The sequence below is a fragment of the Lepidochelys kempii genome, chromosome 19 (genome assembly GCF_965140285.1).
Source record: "Lepidochelys kempii isolate rLepKem1 chromosome 19, rLepKem1.hap1, whole genome shotgun sequence".
Lineage (NCBI taxonomy): Eukaryota > Metazoa > Chordata > Testudines > Cheloniidae > Lepidochelys > Lepidochelys kempii.
In genome coordinates, this window is record NC_136398.1 from 3,297,920 (window position 1) to 3,314,240 (window position 16,321).

The following is a 16,321-nucleotide window of genomic DNA, read 5'->3' on the forward strand; positions in this document are numbered from 1 at the left end:
CCCATCCGTCTAAACAGGACCCACACCTGCAAACCTTAATCTCATGAATAGTCCTTTTGAAATTGCAAGATAAACACGTACTTTGGATTATGGTTTAGTAAAATAGATACAGCACATGGAAGTAGCAGGACAAAGATTTGTATGAGTACTTCAGAGGCATCCACTCAAAAATACACTGTAAAGCAACTGTTCCCTATGCTACGGCTTGACAGTTAGCAAGTAATTGCTTGTGTGGTTATTAGCAATCAAACACCTTATTTTAGAAAGGGCCTTACGTTATTCAAGAAGTCACAATTACAGCTCACCCACTAAATTCGGTTTTAAAAGTTATGTCAATACTTATAGACAGGGCAAACCACAACTAGCGCCGAGTGCCTCATTAAGAGATAAACTACCTACTTTCACAGACCCCAAGCACTAAGGTGCATTGCCCTTGGCTGTTGAGGGGATTAAGTAGTTCATAAAGAATTCTGAAAATGGAAAGTGCTAAATATTATGAAATGGCACAAATCTAGAGAATGAGATTACACATAGAAACCCACAGGAAGCCTGAAATCAGTTGTTAAAGCAGCTTGAAGCCAGTGATGTGGGATAAAAAAAATCTAGTGTATAGAATGCAGTGCAGCTAATTTCTGTCTTACCTGCATACTTAAATTGAAGGTCTCCCCTCTACCAAAACTTTGTTTGCCCAAGTAAGATGTGTGGCCCTGTTCTATCTGGCTGGACAATGTGGTTTCACTGTACACCTTCTGGAACTTACAGTTTGTAACAGTACAAGAAATAAAAAAAAATCGGCAGGAAGATGTAAATTACACAAATGGAAGGGAATTTCTAAGCCAAGGAACAAATATATTCAACTTAATATTTAAATATTATAGTATTCCCAAATTGGGTTTTGTAATTAAAGTCATAACAAAATCTACAGAACATGTATTTGCCTACATATTACCTGTCTGGAAACCATTAACGTATTGGGATCACAAGCCAAATAAGAATTCTGGAACAAGTTACCTTTCCAAAAACGTATACTGCTGTTTGATGTCTAATAACCTAGGAGTTTAAGTCCAACTGGAGTCAGCATTGCCCCAGAGAGAGGACACTTCTTTATTAATAAACTTGGATTAGTTACCACGTTCCAGGAAATTTTAAGAGAACTATTTGCACTGTTTTCCTCTCATGAAATTAAAACAGGCTGGAAACCAAGGAGACTTGTTACCCCTGCAGTATTTGATGTAATCCAAGTACAGCTGAGTGTTTTTGTTTGTACCTGAGCCCTTCTCGATTATGCTTCTATCACTTTGTATATGTGGTTTTCCCCAGGGGGTTCTCCCTGCATCTGACTCAGAAGTGTCACCCCAACATAACAACATTGCTTTTATTTATTAGGTCTCCTGCCAGCAGTTACAGAATCAGACACTGGGGACTGCAAAGTTAAAATTGCAAGCATAAATCAGAACCAAGGCAAAAAATCCACAGAAGCAATAAAGCAAAATATAAATACGGTGTTCTGGAACTCTTTAATTCATTTATTTTTTTTAAATAAAGAGCTGGTTATGTATTTTCTTTTGGCCTAATCCAAGGATATCATTACTCTTTACCAATCTTAATTCCCCTCATACAAAAATTGATATTCAACCTTTAAAATAGAAGCCATTATTTTCTTTACAAAGTAAGTTGTGCTGCTGCTTGTTTTTTTAATAAGTACTGTACATCAGCTGCTCATGTCTATTCAACAAACGGACCACACGAAGTTCAATCGAAAGCAAACACACAAACACAAGGAAAAGAAAAAAACAAAGCAAACAGAGTGTCTCGTGAACATCTATGTACAGTTCAACAATTGCTTGAATAAGGAGGTACAAAAGGGGTTAGAAACTGAACACAAAAGCACTGGAGTCCCCAACAGTTTTCTTTCACAAATATTTTGAAGTGCAAATCACAAGCACAAGATATGTATTTCACTTTTTTATTGCTGTTCTGCTGTCTCGATTCCCCTCCCCAAAAGGATCAACCCATTCTTCTATTTGCACTAATTTTCTAAAAAGAAAACTTCATTTTTGCAGTGTTGAACACTTGAGCTTATAAAGGTTCAAGCTTTTCAATACTAAGTATCAGAGCATCTCAGACTTGCAAATATCAGAACACCCTCTCTGTCCTCCTCCAAGTTCTTTTGAGGTATGTTCTGCCCTCGGACACCCCTAGTTGTTCAGATATAAGCATAATGTAAACAAGCTCATTAAGCAACTGACAGTTAAATTGAAGTTATTCCATCTCCCACAGAACTGCAAGCACTTGGCAATGTTTCCAGTTGTACAAGGGACGTGTGCATATTCAGAAAGTCACAGGAGCTGTCTGAGTTGCTTACATGGGATTTGTACCTAACTATAAATCGTGATATGTATATGGGTTAACACCTATCTGCCCTGGGCAGTAAAACACACAGCACCCCGACATGCAGTTACTTCTTTATACTTCAGACGCGAAAAGGGTAGAAATACAGAATACTGAAGCCATGTTAAAGGTACAGTGCATAATCCAATATACATAACATGCGGGTAAATCTAACCCATTGAAATGTCTTGGAAATGGAAACATGGTTCAGAGGGCAAAGCAACTACAAAATTTATTTCATTTTTTTATTGGTTTAAAATCCAATGTGCATGGGGTGAGATAAGGGCAGAACATGATCTGCAAAGTTTTCAGTGGAGCACTTCACGAGCTATGAAGCTTTTGTGTAGTTATAAGTTGTTAAAACCAGGTCCTCATCGGTGTGTCTTCATTCACAGTTCTCTATGAACAGCCACCTTACAAATGAGTGCAAATCTTAAGGTCCATGTTACATTTCAAGTCTTAGTTAAAAAATGTTTACAGAGCAACAGGCAGTTTCTGTAAATGCCCCCACACACTCCCTTCAAATGGTTAAAATGGCACGTGCTAGGCCACAGCTACTAAAAGACATTTCAGCATTCCAGACCCAACTAAAACAGTAACAAAAAATAAATCCTTTGACCTTACAACAGCAGCAAGGTACGTTCACTTGTAATGCTGGTGAATGAACTGAGTTTCAAAGAGAACCTCAACCTAAGCACAGATGTGGAGAACATGTGGAAAGACACACAACAATGTGTGACCTAAACTGAAACCCAATTTTTATCCTTAATTAGGAGCTTTCTACACTACAAGACTGGGTGGGTTTCTCCCCTCTGGGATCATCCTTTCAATGAATACCAAGCGGAGTTCTGGGAATGGAGTCGAGGGGTGCTGACTTCGTGTCACCATGCAGGCACTTCTATAAAGGAATGTAGGCTTCTCACTTAGTGTTGATGTATTCCCTACTCTCTAACCCCCGCTTGAGAGTTGGGTATCCAACCAACCATGACCACCACCCAGCCTCCTGCCTCTGCCCTGTGCAAACAAACAGAAGCAGAGTTTGATACAAGGTGGAAAGGAGACTATGATCCAAACACTCAAGTCTTGAAAAGCACAACTGTTCTAGATTTAGGTTCTTCACACAATGTGGCACTGGTGGGCTCAACAGTTAGTTTGCATAGCATACGGATCTTTTAACTCATAACAAACATGGTGCCCAATGTGTGAAGGGGGGAAGAGTACAAATAATTTATTGTATTAGAATAGAGTGTGATGGTGAACGTGATCTAAATTGATTTTATGAACTACTAGCAAGGCAAGTTTAAATATCAGAAGGTATGAAATAAAATGTGCTTATAGCAATGGGTATTGGTGGAGCACAGGGGTTGCTAGGCTTTTAAAACTGGTTTGCTTTGGCAGTAAAATCATAAGAGCTGCTCCCCTTGTCAGTCCAGGAACTGGATGGACAAAGCATTCCTTCTCCTGAAGGAAATCTGTGGTGCATGCTTAAATATTAAACTGGGATAACCTGCCCATTTATTATAACTAGTGAGTAGCTACCGCAGCTTTCCGTGCAGAAGGGTCATTCCACAGAGCAAAAGGAGTTTAAAATACCATCAGCGTGTTACTGTTGGGGGGAGGGGCAGGGAGGGGAACCCCATGCTTTTTCCTTTTATGAGCACAAATCAGTAGGAAATTCCCAGTGACAGTAAAACGCATTTCATTCTTCAGAATGATGAACAATCTGGCAGCATTTCAGATTTTAAAATCCCCGTGCATGAAACCAATAACATCTGTGGTACGAAGAGCAGTAATACCTAGCAGCGGAAACTACCACGACAGTTTGAACATGCTGGAGTCGGGCAGGTAGTAATTTAGAAAACAAACAGCCTATAAAGATGTGATGGATATACACGACACATGGGAGATACACAAGAACATTACAAAAGAATACCCCAACGCTGCATGGACTGCAGTTAGTAATGCACTCATTGGACAGGAAATACTATAAATTTCTGGCATGAACATACAGTCTCAGGAAGTGCAGGGATGTAAACTGACAATGTTAATGACTTGTGAATTTTGGCAACAGACTTCGTATCATATAAAAATAATGCTTAGTAAAAAAAATCCCGATGTGTCCATCATTGTAGAAATTCAGAAAAAAAAACTAATCTGGAGATTTCTGTCCTCATGGGATGAATGCCCCCATTTGTCAGAAATGCAGTTTTAAATAACAAAATAGTGTGCTGGAAACAAAAACGGGTCAGCAGCTATTAAACTTGTCCTATATGAAAGTGCACGTCTTTCAATGGAGTTTAACCATTGTGAGGTTGTGATCTAACACCACCTGTAACTTTATGAATATAAAATTAACTCCTTCAGATGGAAAGATGGACCACCACCAAGACAAGATTCCTAGTTTTTTCCTTACAAGATAAAAACGTTGAAATTTTGCAGCATCGTAGTAAGGCACTCACCCAAGGAAAAGTCTGTGACTGTTGCTTCAAATGGCAGCAGCTAACTAGCTTTTAACATAAGGAAGACAGATTTCATCAGTTCTGAGCTAAGTGCTAGGGTGCCTTACGTTACATGGGGGGGGGAAATGTTAGTGTTAGAATTTTTCTATAAACTAGTTTTTTTCCTTCACCCATTAAAGCATCTTGTATCCTAAAATATTAGTTTATAAATCTAGTCTTCTGTTTAAGGCTCTAAAAATCCCCCCACCCCACCCCCAAAATACCAACCAGCATCTGTTTGGCAATGGAGGACCAATTCCTTTGTTTTGCAGTCAGAAGTCTATAGTGTATTGCGTTTTAAAATTAAAACCTGTTTCTGTTTTATCCCTTCTTTAAACACCTTCATTGGAGGTGGAGATTTGCAAAACCAGAAAAATAATCAGTCTCTTCCCATACTATGAAGGTGTCTGGTGTCTCTCCTGCACATGGTGTTGGTCTCCTGCCTCAAGCGACGCTGCCTGCCCTGCAGTGATTCTCATTGGAACAAACAAGGTGTCTCAATGCTTCCTTTTTTGTATGGCTCCTACAAATCTGAAAGCTTTCTTGAGTGAGGTAAGAAAAGTTAGGCTTTCAAGCAAAGTACATGGTACGTAAAGTGTCCTGATGAACTTGCACAGCCTTTGCCAGCGCCTGCGGGTCTCTGCCATTGCTCTGTCCAGATATATGGCTGCCCTCTCCGCTGAAAGTGCAAAACACACAATTGGATCATTTAGCGTGTGCACTGTGGGAGCGTTGAGAACCTGTCAAGGGGCGAGCCCACCTCATGCAGCACAGAAGCCCCCAGGGCAGAGCAGGAAGGCTGAGGTAACTCTGACAGGCCCCCAGGGCTGTCTAGATTCAGCTGGCAGCCACTCCAACCCTCCGAGCAGCCCAGGATCAGGATGGCACAAAGGAAGACTTAAAGCCATTTTAGCACCCCGTCCTGGGGCTGAGAGCTCTGTGCACAGCCCAGAACTGCTCCCTAGGTCTGCTGCAGAGCAAAAACAGTACAGCCCCAGTCTACATGTGCTAAGACCCAAAGACCAGCTGGCTGCCTGTCCTAGCACGGGCATGAACCTATTACCGCCGCACTCTTCTCCTGCCCCTCCCCACACTTCCTACCCTGGAGGGGTCCTCTAGAGCAGTGCCGCTCAAAGTGGTGGTCCACGGACCAGTGCTGGTCCACGAGCCATCGGCTGCCGGTCTTCGCACACGTTGGGGAAAAAAACTGCCGGTCCCCCACATCAGATAGTGGGGGAGCGCTGCTCGAGAGGACACCTGGCAGACAGCGAAGATGGTGCCATGCAGCCCGGGAGCGCCTCTGTGCAGCGGCACCACTCACCTGTCGTGCTCTTTGTCCACTAGGTGGTACCGTGCCCTGAATGCCACCAATCTGGCATAATATGCTGGTGCTGGGATGGAGACTGAGCGGGTGCAGCGCACGTAGGTGTGGCAGAGCTGGTACGTGAGGATCTGCAGCTCGTCTGCTGTAAACCGGTTGTCGTCCCAGAGGACGTAGTAATGGGAAGGTCTGCTCGTACCCTGGGAAGGAGGAGAGGGGGAGGAGTTGGAGATGCCATCTGAGTGTGTCTCGTGATCAGAGCCAGAAGTGGGCCGCTGAAAGGACATACACGTGCACTCCCACCCACCTGATCTAACTGGGACCCTGGCCAAAAGTCTGAGCAGGAGAGACAGATCCAAAGGCTGCACGGAAAGATGCTTTCTGCATGGGAACAAGCTGCAGAGCTGACAAAACAGCTGGGGAAGCAGATGCCCCAGTATCAGCTCTCTCTTTACAGACCTGGCAGAGCTTCTGTGTATCATCTTGCTAAAGAAGAGAAAGCAATGTAGACTAGGAGTTAGATCAAGCCAAGGGGAGTCGGGGCTCCTGTGTTCTGTCCCTGAGACTTCCAGTGTCTGGACCAAGGCAGTTAACCCTTTGTGGCTTAAGTTCAGCCCCATCTGTAATATTTGCTTCCCTACTCACGGGCTGGAGAGTCAGCAGTCTTCAGAGGCAGTGAAGTGCTTGGTGATGGTTGGGTGAAGAAAGCTAAATGCAAAGGACTAACTGCAGCTGGCCAGTCCTTCCCCACCACACAGAGCCAGTGCATTGGTGGCAAGTCATTGCCATGGTGCCCAGGCTGGAATAACCTCCTGACCCTTCGCAACGTAAGCTGTATGCTAGTGTGTTTGACCAGTGGCTCCTCCCAGCTCCTCAGTAGCCAGGAGCCTCCTGTCCTTGGAGCGAGAGAAAGGAAGCCAAAAAGCCTCCCTCGTGGAAGCACCGGCGAAGTTACTGCAGCCTGCAGCACGCTCAGCTGCCAATGCAGCATCAGAATATTCATGGCCCCCTACAAACAGCTGCAGAGCAGACTCACTCTGCTTCAGCGGCTGCTAGAATGGCACTTTGCCTGCCCAGGCTCCATGCAAGGATGGGTTTCCAGGTCCCTCCTGACAATTAGGAGCATCAGCGGGAATTCAGAGCCAGAGAACTCAGGTGAGCCTGGGAAGCACAGAACCCTAGCTGAGGAGTTTTCCGCAGGGCTGGCACTTTGGGCTGCCTGTTTCCCAGGACATCCTAGGAAGGAGAGAACTAGAAACTGCAGGTTACTGCAAACCAGCTGCTACACAGTATTCTGCCCCCTTGGATAAACTGAAACCCCAAAGGCCAAGGACAAAGCTAAGCAATTAAGAATGGAGCACCCTTTGCTGCCCAGGACAGGTAGCCTCTATGGACAGAGCTATTAAGCAAGTCTCCCCTGAGATGGGTAAGGACCTCCTCCCCTCTACAGAAATATCCCACAGCAACCCTGCTCAGCAAGTGGGGAGAGAACAGAACCACCTCACCCCCACCACTGCACCAGTTGAAGCCACAGGGGGTGAGGGGGATTTCAACAGATTTCTTCCCACTGGAATCTGGCCAGGCCCTAGCGTTAACGGCCATATGCCGGGGAAAGGGAGGTTGGAATCTTTAATGAGGAGGACTGGACAAGGCAGGGAGACTGTAGCTGATCAGCTAAGGATGCTGGGCAGAGTCAGCAAACAATCTCTCAGGCTCCGAAGAAGGAAGCCCTGGATGGTGTTGCCTCGCTCAGGCTTGGGACGCAGTACCTGAATGCCTGCATGACTGCACAGGTAGAAGTCAAACTCGAACGGGTGGGTGATGTTCGTATCCACAGTTGTTCCAGCCGGGATGTTCCCGCTCTTGCCAATCTGCAGAGATTGAACAGAGACCCAAGCATTATATTCTCTGGTTACCTGAAGCGGCACAGCTCCGGGTCTGTCCCATACACCCCACCCACGCCAGCTCTGTCCGAGATGTATACTCCCCCAAGCCCTCTGTGCAAAGTTAAATAGCTTCATGCCTGGCAGGTTCCCAGCATGACCACTCATCTCAGCAAGAGCCAGGGACCATTGCTCTCCATGAATCCACAACAGCAGGTTTCTTCCATAGCAGCTCCGCCCTGTAGGGGCCCTTGGCACACTCCCCTTTCCCAGTTACAGAACAGGTCTCTGCAGTGCCCCGACAGGTGCTTCCTGCGTCCCCACCCCTGGTGGGAAATGGGAGAAAATCAGGCCCTCTGCACAGGGAGCAGTGAGGGTGGCAGGCTTGCTAGTGCTCTCTGCACACACGACACTGGAGGATAGTGCAAGGGGTGACGAGGTGGAAGCAGATGGGGAAAGAAGTGCCCCAATGTCTGCACACTCCTACTGCAGAAATGGACTTCCAGTGGCCAAAAATTCTAGGGGCTCTGCAGAGAGCTTCAATCACCCCATACCCAGGCGTCTCTGTCATGCACCCACACACCTTCTTATGCCAAGGTCAACAAAAGCCTCCCTTTCCCATATCTTCCCTCCGATGGGCCCGCTGCCAACTTCGGTTTGGCTCCAAATGTGGGTTTCACTTAGGAACCCTACTAGCAATAGGAGGGTTACCTGATTTTTTTTTTAAGTTAACCTCTTCCCTATGTCCTCCCCCTCACGCCCCCCCGGCTGTTCAGAACCCCATCACCGCAGCCAGCGCCAGGGGATGAGAGCTAGGAAGAGAAACTGAAGTCCAGCTTTTTGCATCTTGCTGCTTGTATGTTGAGAACAGCAGGGATCAAACACGTTTCCACAGTCCCTCTCTCTTAACCCTCTAGGCGATTTTAACCCCTCAGGTGAGGAAATGCTGAAAAATATTTTCAATCTGACACTTGCTCTTTAAACATCATCCCTAGAGACTCACCTCCTAGGAGCACATCATGCAAGTGACCTGTGCCTGGCCTCTCAAGCCAGCACAAGAGACTTTGCTACTGCAGCCAGGGTGAGGGTTGCAGGTTCTCCTGTCAGGACTGCTCCGTTGGTTAACGCTACGCTTTCCATGCAGGTTCTGTTCAACAGGGCTGGTGACTAATCAATCATCCCCACCCCCAAGACTACCTCCCACGCCCAGCCTCGACATCCTCACCCTTTCGTTCTTATCCGCACAGAAGAGGCGGGTGTGGTGCCGTTTCTGGACAACTATGTACGTGATGCCGGGCTGATAATCCTTCTCCAGTTTGATGCAGGCGTCTCGGATTGCCAGCAGCTCATAGTGAAGAATCTAGAGGAGACCGTGTATCGAATGAGTGACAACACACAGCTCTTCCCCTCCACTCTTTGGACAGAGCCAACACAGGGACCACCGCACCTTTACATGGCAGTGCCGGCAAGGCAGCAGCTAGTTTGCCAAGGGGCAGCTCCTTTACTGTATATTATTGGCCTAGCTTCCCTGGCACTAGCCTTCTCCAACCCAAGCAGGGAGAGGGAGCTTGGAACTGTGCTGCCTTACAGCCAACGGCACTGAAGTAAGGAGCTCAGTGCATATGTATCTCATTCACAAGGACAGATATTAAAAAGTCCCAGCTCATATACTGTGATCATTTCCCCTACTCTTGTCAGCAAACATGTAACTAGGACTGTTGGCAACTAGACAACTGCAGGTCTCATTTTTCAAACTCGTTCTCTAGACTTCTTTCCGGTGTAATTCAGCAACCACAGTAGGGAAACCAGAGCTCCCTGGGTCCCTCTTCAGCAGCTCTGCCCACAAACACCATTTCAGAGGCTCCCTCAGATCCCCAGTGCACCCAGTGACATCTGTTGCCTTTAGACCAGTGTTTCTCAACGGCCGGTCTGTGGGCCGGCACCAGTCCCTGAGATCTCCCTGACACAGGTTAGGGAGACAGCAAGCCTGATCCTGGTATCAAAAAGGGGGAGAAATGCTGCTTTAGAAAATTATTTGGGGGTGGGGAGAGGTGAGAGAGGCACTGCTCCCTGCCCTTCTGGCAGCTGTGACTCCTCACTGAGGAGTGTGCACTGTGGACACCGAAAAACAAAGAGGCACCATCAGTCCCTGGGCACTTCTCTATGCAGAGTAGGTAACAGCAGCCATGCACTTGAGCTCTTCACTTCTACAGACCCAAGTTCAAATCCAGCCTCAGTCGACAGGCCAAAGCCAATACAATGACTTCATCCCAGCCTGTCTGTTCTGCTCTACAAAACCATCCCGCCGCTCTGCGTCTGAGCGGAGACTGACAGATGTCCAGCACGCCAAGCATCAGAGGCTACTCCAGTTACGATTGAGAAGAGCTGGCAGAGGTGCCCATGCAGAGCTTGCCCAGCGCCATGGCTAGCTCTAGCCAGAGCATTAGCTCTGCCCTTCCACACAGACAAAAAGAATATCACGCACGTAACAAACAACTAACCCTGGGCTGTGAAATCTGAATGAGGCAAGTCTGGAGCTCCTCCTCTGAGTGAGTGCCAGCAAATTAACAGGGAAGCGTATGCAAGACGCCCCAGTGTAACTGCAGTGCAAGCAGCAACCAGCCCCGCTGACAGGTTCCTTACCTGTGGGAGTTGCCCCTCTGGAACCCCATCCCGGTAGAAGATGATCCTGGTGGGTTTGAAGCGGGTGGACTTGTAGAACTGGATGAGCAGCTCCCTCACCATGTAGGACAGGTCCTCAATGATCTCCTGCCGAGGGCGCTGGACCCGTACCGTGGCACAGTAACGGCTTGGGTGGGCATCCATGCTGCCCACAACCTGCAGTGACAAAGCAGACGGGCCACGCCGAGCCATTACAATGAAAAGGGAGAGGGGGAAGGACATGCCTGGCTTGTCATGCTGCCTTAATAGGGACGCCCATGACCAAGTCCCCTTGGTCAGAGCACCATCCCCTACTCCTGGAGCTCAGGGATGGAAGGAGGAGTATACAGAGAACCTATATCCAAAAGGAACCACTTCCAACAACCAACAACTGTGATTCCCCGATGCTGGTCCACGTCAGTACTGGGATCTCAGATCACTGCTGCCTCCCCTCCTTCCCACCATGGAGCCAAGGCTGCAAAGCATTCTTCAGAGGGACATCAAGGCTGGCTGGACTGAACATGGGACTGGGAGACAAAGGTTCCTGAGCTTCCATCCCAGGCTTTGCTGCCAAAGCCATATAGCAAGGAGAACATGCCATTCCCAGGAAAAGAAGTTCACAGATCCTTGCTAGGCATGCGCACCTGACAGCTCTGTTTGCCTGTTGCATTAATAGAAATAAGGGAGTGGAACAGCATGGACTGTGTTCCACATGGCCCTCCACAAGTGAATTTACTATAGTCACCCTCTTATTCCCAGTTTAAATCAATGCAACAAAAAAAACCCTCTGCAGAACCATCAAGCCCTGCAGATGGCTAGTCTGAGGAACTCGGGAACTTCCTGCAGTAACCATCATCTCTTCCCTGGGCAGCCTTCCTCACCCTCCCTTACTGGGCCAAGCGTAAAGGGGACGTGTGTTGAGTCGGGCAGAGTTGCCCATTTCCATGCCTTTAAGTGCTGGAACAAAACCGCCCCCTCTGAATGTAGGTAAGGACACTTACCCACTTTTGTAAAGTGCTTTGAAACCCACTGAGGGAAGCTGCACAATGCTACATATTGTGTTATCGGGCCAGGGGACAATGATTTCCAGAAAGACAGACCCAGGCTCTCTATTGAAATGCTGCTGCGTCAGGCTACATTGAAATTCCTGTTTAATGAACATCTGAGAGCTCGACTCTAGTTAGGTCCTTATCCCATGCCCATCACCATGGTATCAGAGCATCCTGGCAGCATTCTGAGCTGTCCAGGAATGACCAAAGGAAGCACTTCTGCCCAATAACCAACTCTTAGCTGGATAAATATTTTTAAAAGGCATCTGCAGGCTTGGACTCTGCTAACCCTCGGTGAACGGTCATTGAATGCACCCACTCAAGCTCAGAACTACAGAGCATCTCAGAGAGCCAGCAAAATCTGCCTCCACTGCTTGCTGCTCTTCTGGTTCCTAAGGAAGTGACGTGGGTCTGAGTCACCCTTCACTTTCCCCAGTTGCTAGGCAGCAGTCCTGGCCTGGGGTTCCTGCGGGAGTGGCAGGGGATTCAGCAAGAACATGCTCTGAAAAGGAGACCTTGAAAATGTCAGGGGCAGGAAGGCCAAGAGCAGCCGCACTCGACACTAACGCAGCCCTGAGTCACTGGAGATGAGTTTGTAACTAGAGAACAAAGCTGTCCGGAAAGGGACAGGGGGGAGGCTGCCTTGCCATTTATGCTGGAACGATTCCCTCCCCCTATCGTGAGGGAGCAGCTTCCACGTCAAGACTTCTCACCCAAAGAGCTTTTGACCCTCTTTCCAAAGGCTCTGAGGCTGCACCACTTGGGTAGGGATCAGCAGCATCAATCAGCTGGAGCAGGAGGTGCAATGTCCAGCTGGAGAAGACGCACCCACACTATCTCTGATCAACCTAGTGGACTAAAAGACGCAGGGCTGTGGAGGCATGAAGAACCGCCCGAGTATGTACCGAGGCTTGCAGATGGGATCCTATGCAGGGTGGTTAGCCCATCCCGGCACTTCCACCTTAGCCCCATCACAGCTAGCGTGGGTATGTCTACCTGCCCTGGAAATTACACTTCCAGCCTCCGGCTCAGACCCTAAAGTAGCCAGTGTCAAGAGGCCACTACTGGAGATAGATGTTCATTGCTACACTAGAGCTTGTTTTGGGATTCATGCCTCCAACCCACCACATCCTGCTGAAACAGACTGAATCCAATTCAGGGCACATATCCCCCGCTGTCCCCCAGGTTGGGAGGGAACGGCAAGCGCAGAAGTAGGGAATTATTTGATGGGAAAGGGGTTCGTAGGCAGGATGTGTTTTCCAGCTAAGTCAAGGGATTAGATAAGACCATTAGAAACAACTGGACTGAGTGGTCTGCCCAACATCCACAGTGATTTCTTCTATTTCTTTTCTACTCTTCCAGGTCCTGCCTACAAATGCAAAGAAACGGCCAAAAGCACTTGTTGCCCCGCCTCCTCCTAATTAAGAAGAGGGAAGGCTCCCAAAGATGATTTCACATGCCAAGGAAAACCTGAGCTCTGAATCCTGGAGGGCAAAGGGTTTATGACGAACACCCTGACATGCTCAGTTACAAATAGCGCTGCTCGAACCCCACAGCTTCCTCAGCTGGAACAAACACTGGGTGGGCATTATGTTACAATCCTGAGAAAGGGGCAAGCTGCACTGTCAGATTATTTCATCTTCTCTTCGTACCAGGCCAGCCCTGGTTGCCTCGGCCTACCAGGGGTGACTAGCATGGCAGGGAGGGTGCCTTCCTTCAGGTCTTGCTCAAGGTCAAGCCACGCCCCAGGCGCTTTATTAAACACCGCTGACTCCTCAGCAGGTGGTAGAAAAGAGGGCTCTGCTCCTCTTCCACAGGCAATATCTTCCTAGCTTGCTGCGACTGAAATTCACTTCTCCAGCCACATAAGCCCTGCTTGTACTCGAGCGGCAGATCTGCAAGGCAAGCCCAGGGGTGAAATGAAGTGGGGCTGGTGATTCTGGGGAAGGGCGGCTCTTCCCTTTGTTAGTACAGTTAATGCACTGGGTACTTCATGGACAACTAAGTCAGCAGGACAAGCTCCCCGCCTTGAAGAGCTGATACACGGAGCTTCTCTGCCCCGCCGACATTCTGCATAGGAAAGTGGGATAGGGCGACTGCTCTGAACACGGATGGACTCCAGTTACCCTGGATGAAAAGCCACCTTTGGACATCTCCAGAGACCTAGTGCAGCAAGCTAGCAGGTCTCTGAAAGATCAGCTCGATTCTTCCATCCCAGCCCCGCAGGGAACAGCAGAGACCAGACTCATGTGTCACAGGGTCAAGAGGATGCACTGACCTTTAGTTCACACTCAGCTCAGGGTGGTACCAAGCCCAAACCGTTAACCAGCTGGCTGCCTGTGAAAAGACCGGGGAGGTCTGGGGCCAGGGTCTGAGTCCCAAAACCACCCCGAGCAACGCTCGCCCACCCCCCTCGTTGGCAGGCGGCCAAGCACTGGCCAGGGACGGTGGGACTGTGCTCCCCGCTAACACCTAGAAGCGGCCCTGCTCCGTATCGGCACGTGGGTGAAGCATCTTCCCTGGGGCTGTCGGTTCAGCACTGCTCACTCCACCAGCACCAGCACTGGCTGGCACTCGGCACACGGGCCCCAGCTGCTGGTGGCTGCCAGAGCTCATTCACCTCTCCCCCAGGCTGGGAGCTCAGTCAGGCGCCAAGCTGGCACCTGGGATTCCCCTGGAGAGCAGTCAGCAAGAGCCAGAGGCCCGGGGGCCGGAATGCTAGAACAATGTTGACAGTGGCAGCAGTGGGGGGGCAGGGAGAGGGCTGAATGCCATTGAACCAAACTGTAATGCTTTCGGTTGCTACTATTACCTCGATCCAGAGATGCTGCCACACACCCAGCACTCCTCGTTCGAGCCCCTGAAGAGGGGCCGAGATCTAGCAGGGCAGCGAGACCCCCGAGCAGCCCCATGTGCTGCATAGCAGTCACCCGGAGAATCCCACGGCCAGGGTACCAACCTTGGGGTTTATCCCCATGGGGCCGGGCACGGCCAGTCACTTGCTCAGAAATTCCACACAGATCCCCCCCAGGACTCAGCCCATTTCAGCACCGCCACCATCCAAGCAGTGACATTCGCAGGGAGCAGAGACAAGCCTGGCCTCTGTCTACATGCCTCAAGGATTCTGGGCAAGCCTGCTCTGGCTGGACGGCATGAAGGGTCCAGCCGAAGCGCACAGCCTCGGCTTCGTGCGGACGCCAACCCTCCCCCCAGGGCACCAGAGCGGGGATGCGCTCCCAACCAGAAAGGCAACTTACAGCCGTTATGGAAGGCTTCTTCCCATCCCCCGCTGGTGGGTGAGTGACATCTGCACCCAGGAAGATCACTGGCTGCTGAAAGACCGCCGAGCTGATTGGAGAGAGGAGACAGGGGAAAGGTTTGCCGCTATTCCAGTCAGAGTCACCGACTGCGCTGGGGTTACTCACATTCGCAGCCACTGAGCTATAGGGAGAGGGCAGACTGCGGTGAGGAAACCCCTCTCTGAATTAGTCTGAAAAGGTCTCAGCCACTGCCTTTTCCTGTGGTTTGCACTGATCTTTGCTCATGGCATTGCAACCTCTCTCTACCCTGGCTTGGGGCACCCGCCCCCCCAAAGTGTCACAAATCAGCCACATTTCTAAGCTGTTTGGGTTTAGATGCATCTTTGCACCAGATCCCGGGGTGAGCAAGGGCAAACTAACAAGAAATACCGTGACATGCCCAAACCAAACATTTAGGCCCCAATCTTGTAAACACTCAGGCATGTGGTTAGCTTGACACACTGGGTAAAGTTAAGCGTGTGTTTCACATGTATGAAGTCACATATCTGCTTAAGTCTTTGCGTAACTGGGGCCTTAGTCTGAGTCATTTATCTAAGTGACAGAGAAAAATACAGACTCAGGACCTGCCAGGAATAGGGATTCCTTTTCAGAACAGAAGGGGAGGGATAGCTCAGTGGTTTGAGCATTGGCCTGCTAAACCCAGGGTTGTGAGTTCAATCCTTGAGGGGGCCATTTAGGGATCTGGGGCAAAAATTGGGGATTGGCCCTGCTTTGAGCAGGGGGTTGGACTAGATGACCTCCTGAGGTCCCTTCCAACCCTGATAGTCTATGATTCTATGAACAGATCCTGTACTAACTTTCTTCACCAGCTGCACAAGCTGCCTATATTGCAGAGTGGGAATTCTTTATTCACATAGAACATGGCTTCAAAGTTCTCTCCTTTTGACTCTTAGGAGATTAGACTGGTGGCCACAGCCTAGCTAGTGGCATATGCAGCAGCACATAGCTCAGGTGTCTCGCAGGGGAGGACTGGTGGCAGAGCATTCTCAGGGAGGGGCTTTTCGCTTTGCAATTCATTTCCTTGCCTCAATTTGGAGCCTAGATTCAGTGACCTTCAGGATACTTTGCAAGACTTCTATTTTTCCCTGGGGGATAGGAAGGGAGGAGTTCGTTCTGGGGTGGGAAAGGTTTTTTTTGAGGCCTGATCTGTTCCAGTGCCTTTTTGACATGTTTCAATCAGTGCTGGTCACTTGCCTAG

General features: G+C 48.9%; 1 protein-coding gene across 3 annotated transcripts in view; it reads right to left on the minus strand.

The window, feature by feature from the left end:
• Positions 1-1,494: 1,494 nt before the first annotated feature.
• The window catches only part of LOC140900526 (protein argonaute-1), a 48,358-nt gene continuing 33,531 nt past the window's right edge, over positions 1,495-16,321 (minus strand). For all 3 annotated transcript variants that reach the window (XM_073317939.2, XM_073317940.2, XM_073317941.2), the window contains 6 exons: positions 15,061-15,151; positions 10,737-10,931; positions 9,319-9,453; positions 7,980-8,081; positions 6,211-6,410; positions 1,495-5,568 (listed from right to left, as the gene is read on the minus strand). In XM_073317939.2, the coding sequence (XP_073174040.1) occupies positions 5,460-5,568; positions 6,211-6,410; positions 7,980-8,081; positions 9,319-9,453; positions 10,737-10,931; positions 15,061-15,151 (832 nt within the window). In that variant the 3' untranslated portion in view covers positions 1,495-5,459. The remainder of the gene's footprint in view (positions 5,569-6,210; positions 6,411-7,979; positions 8,082-9,318; positions 9,454-10,736; positions 10,932-15,060; positions 15,152-16,321) is intronic.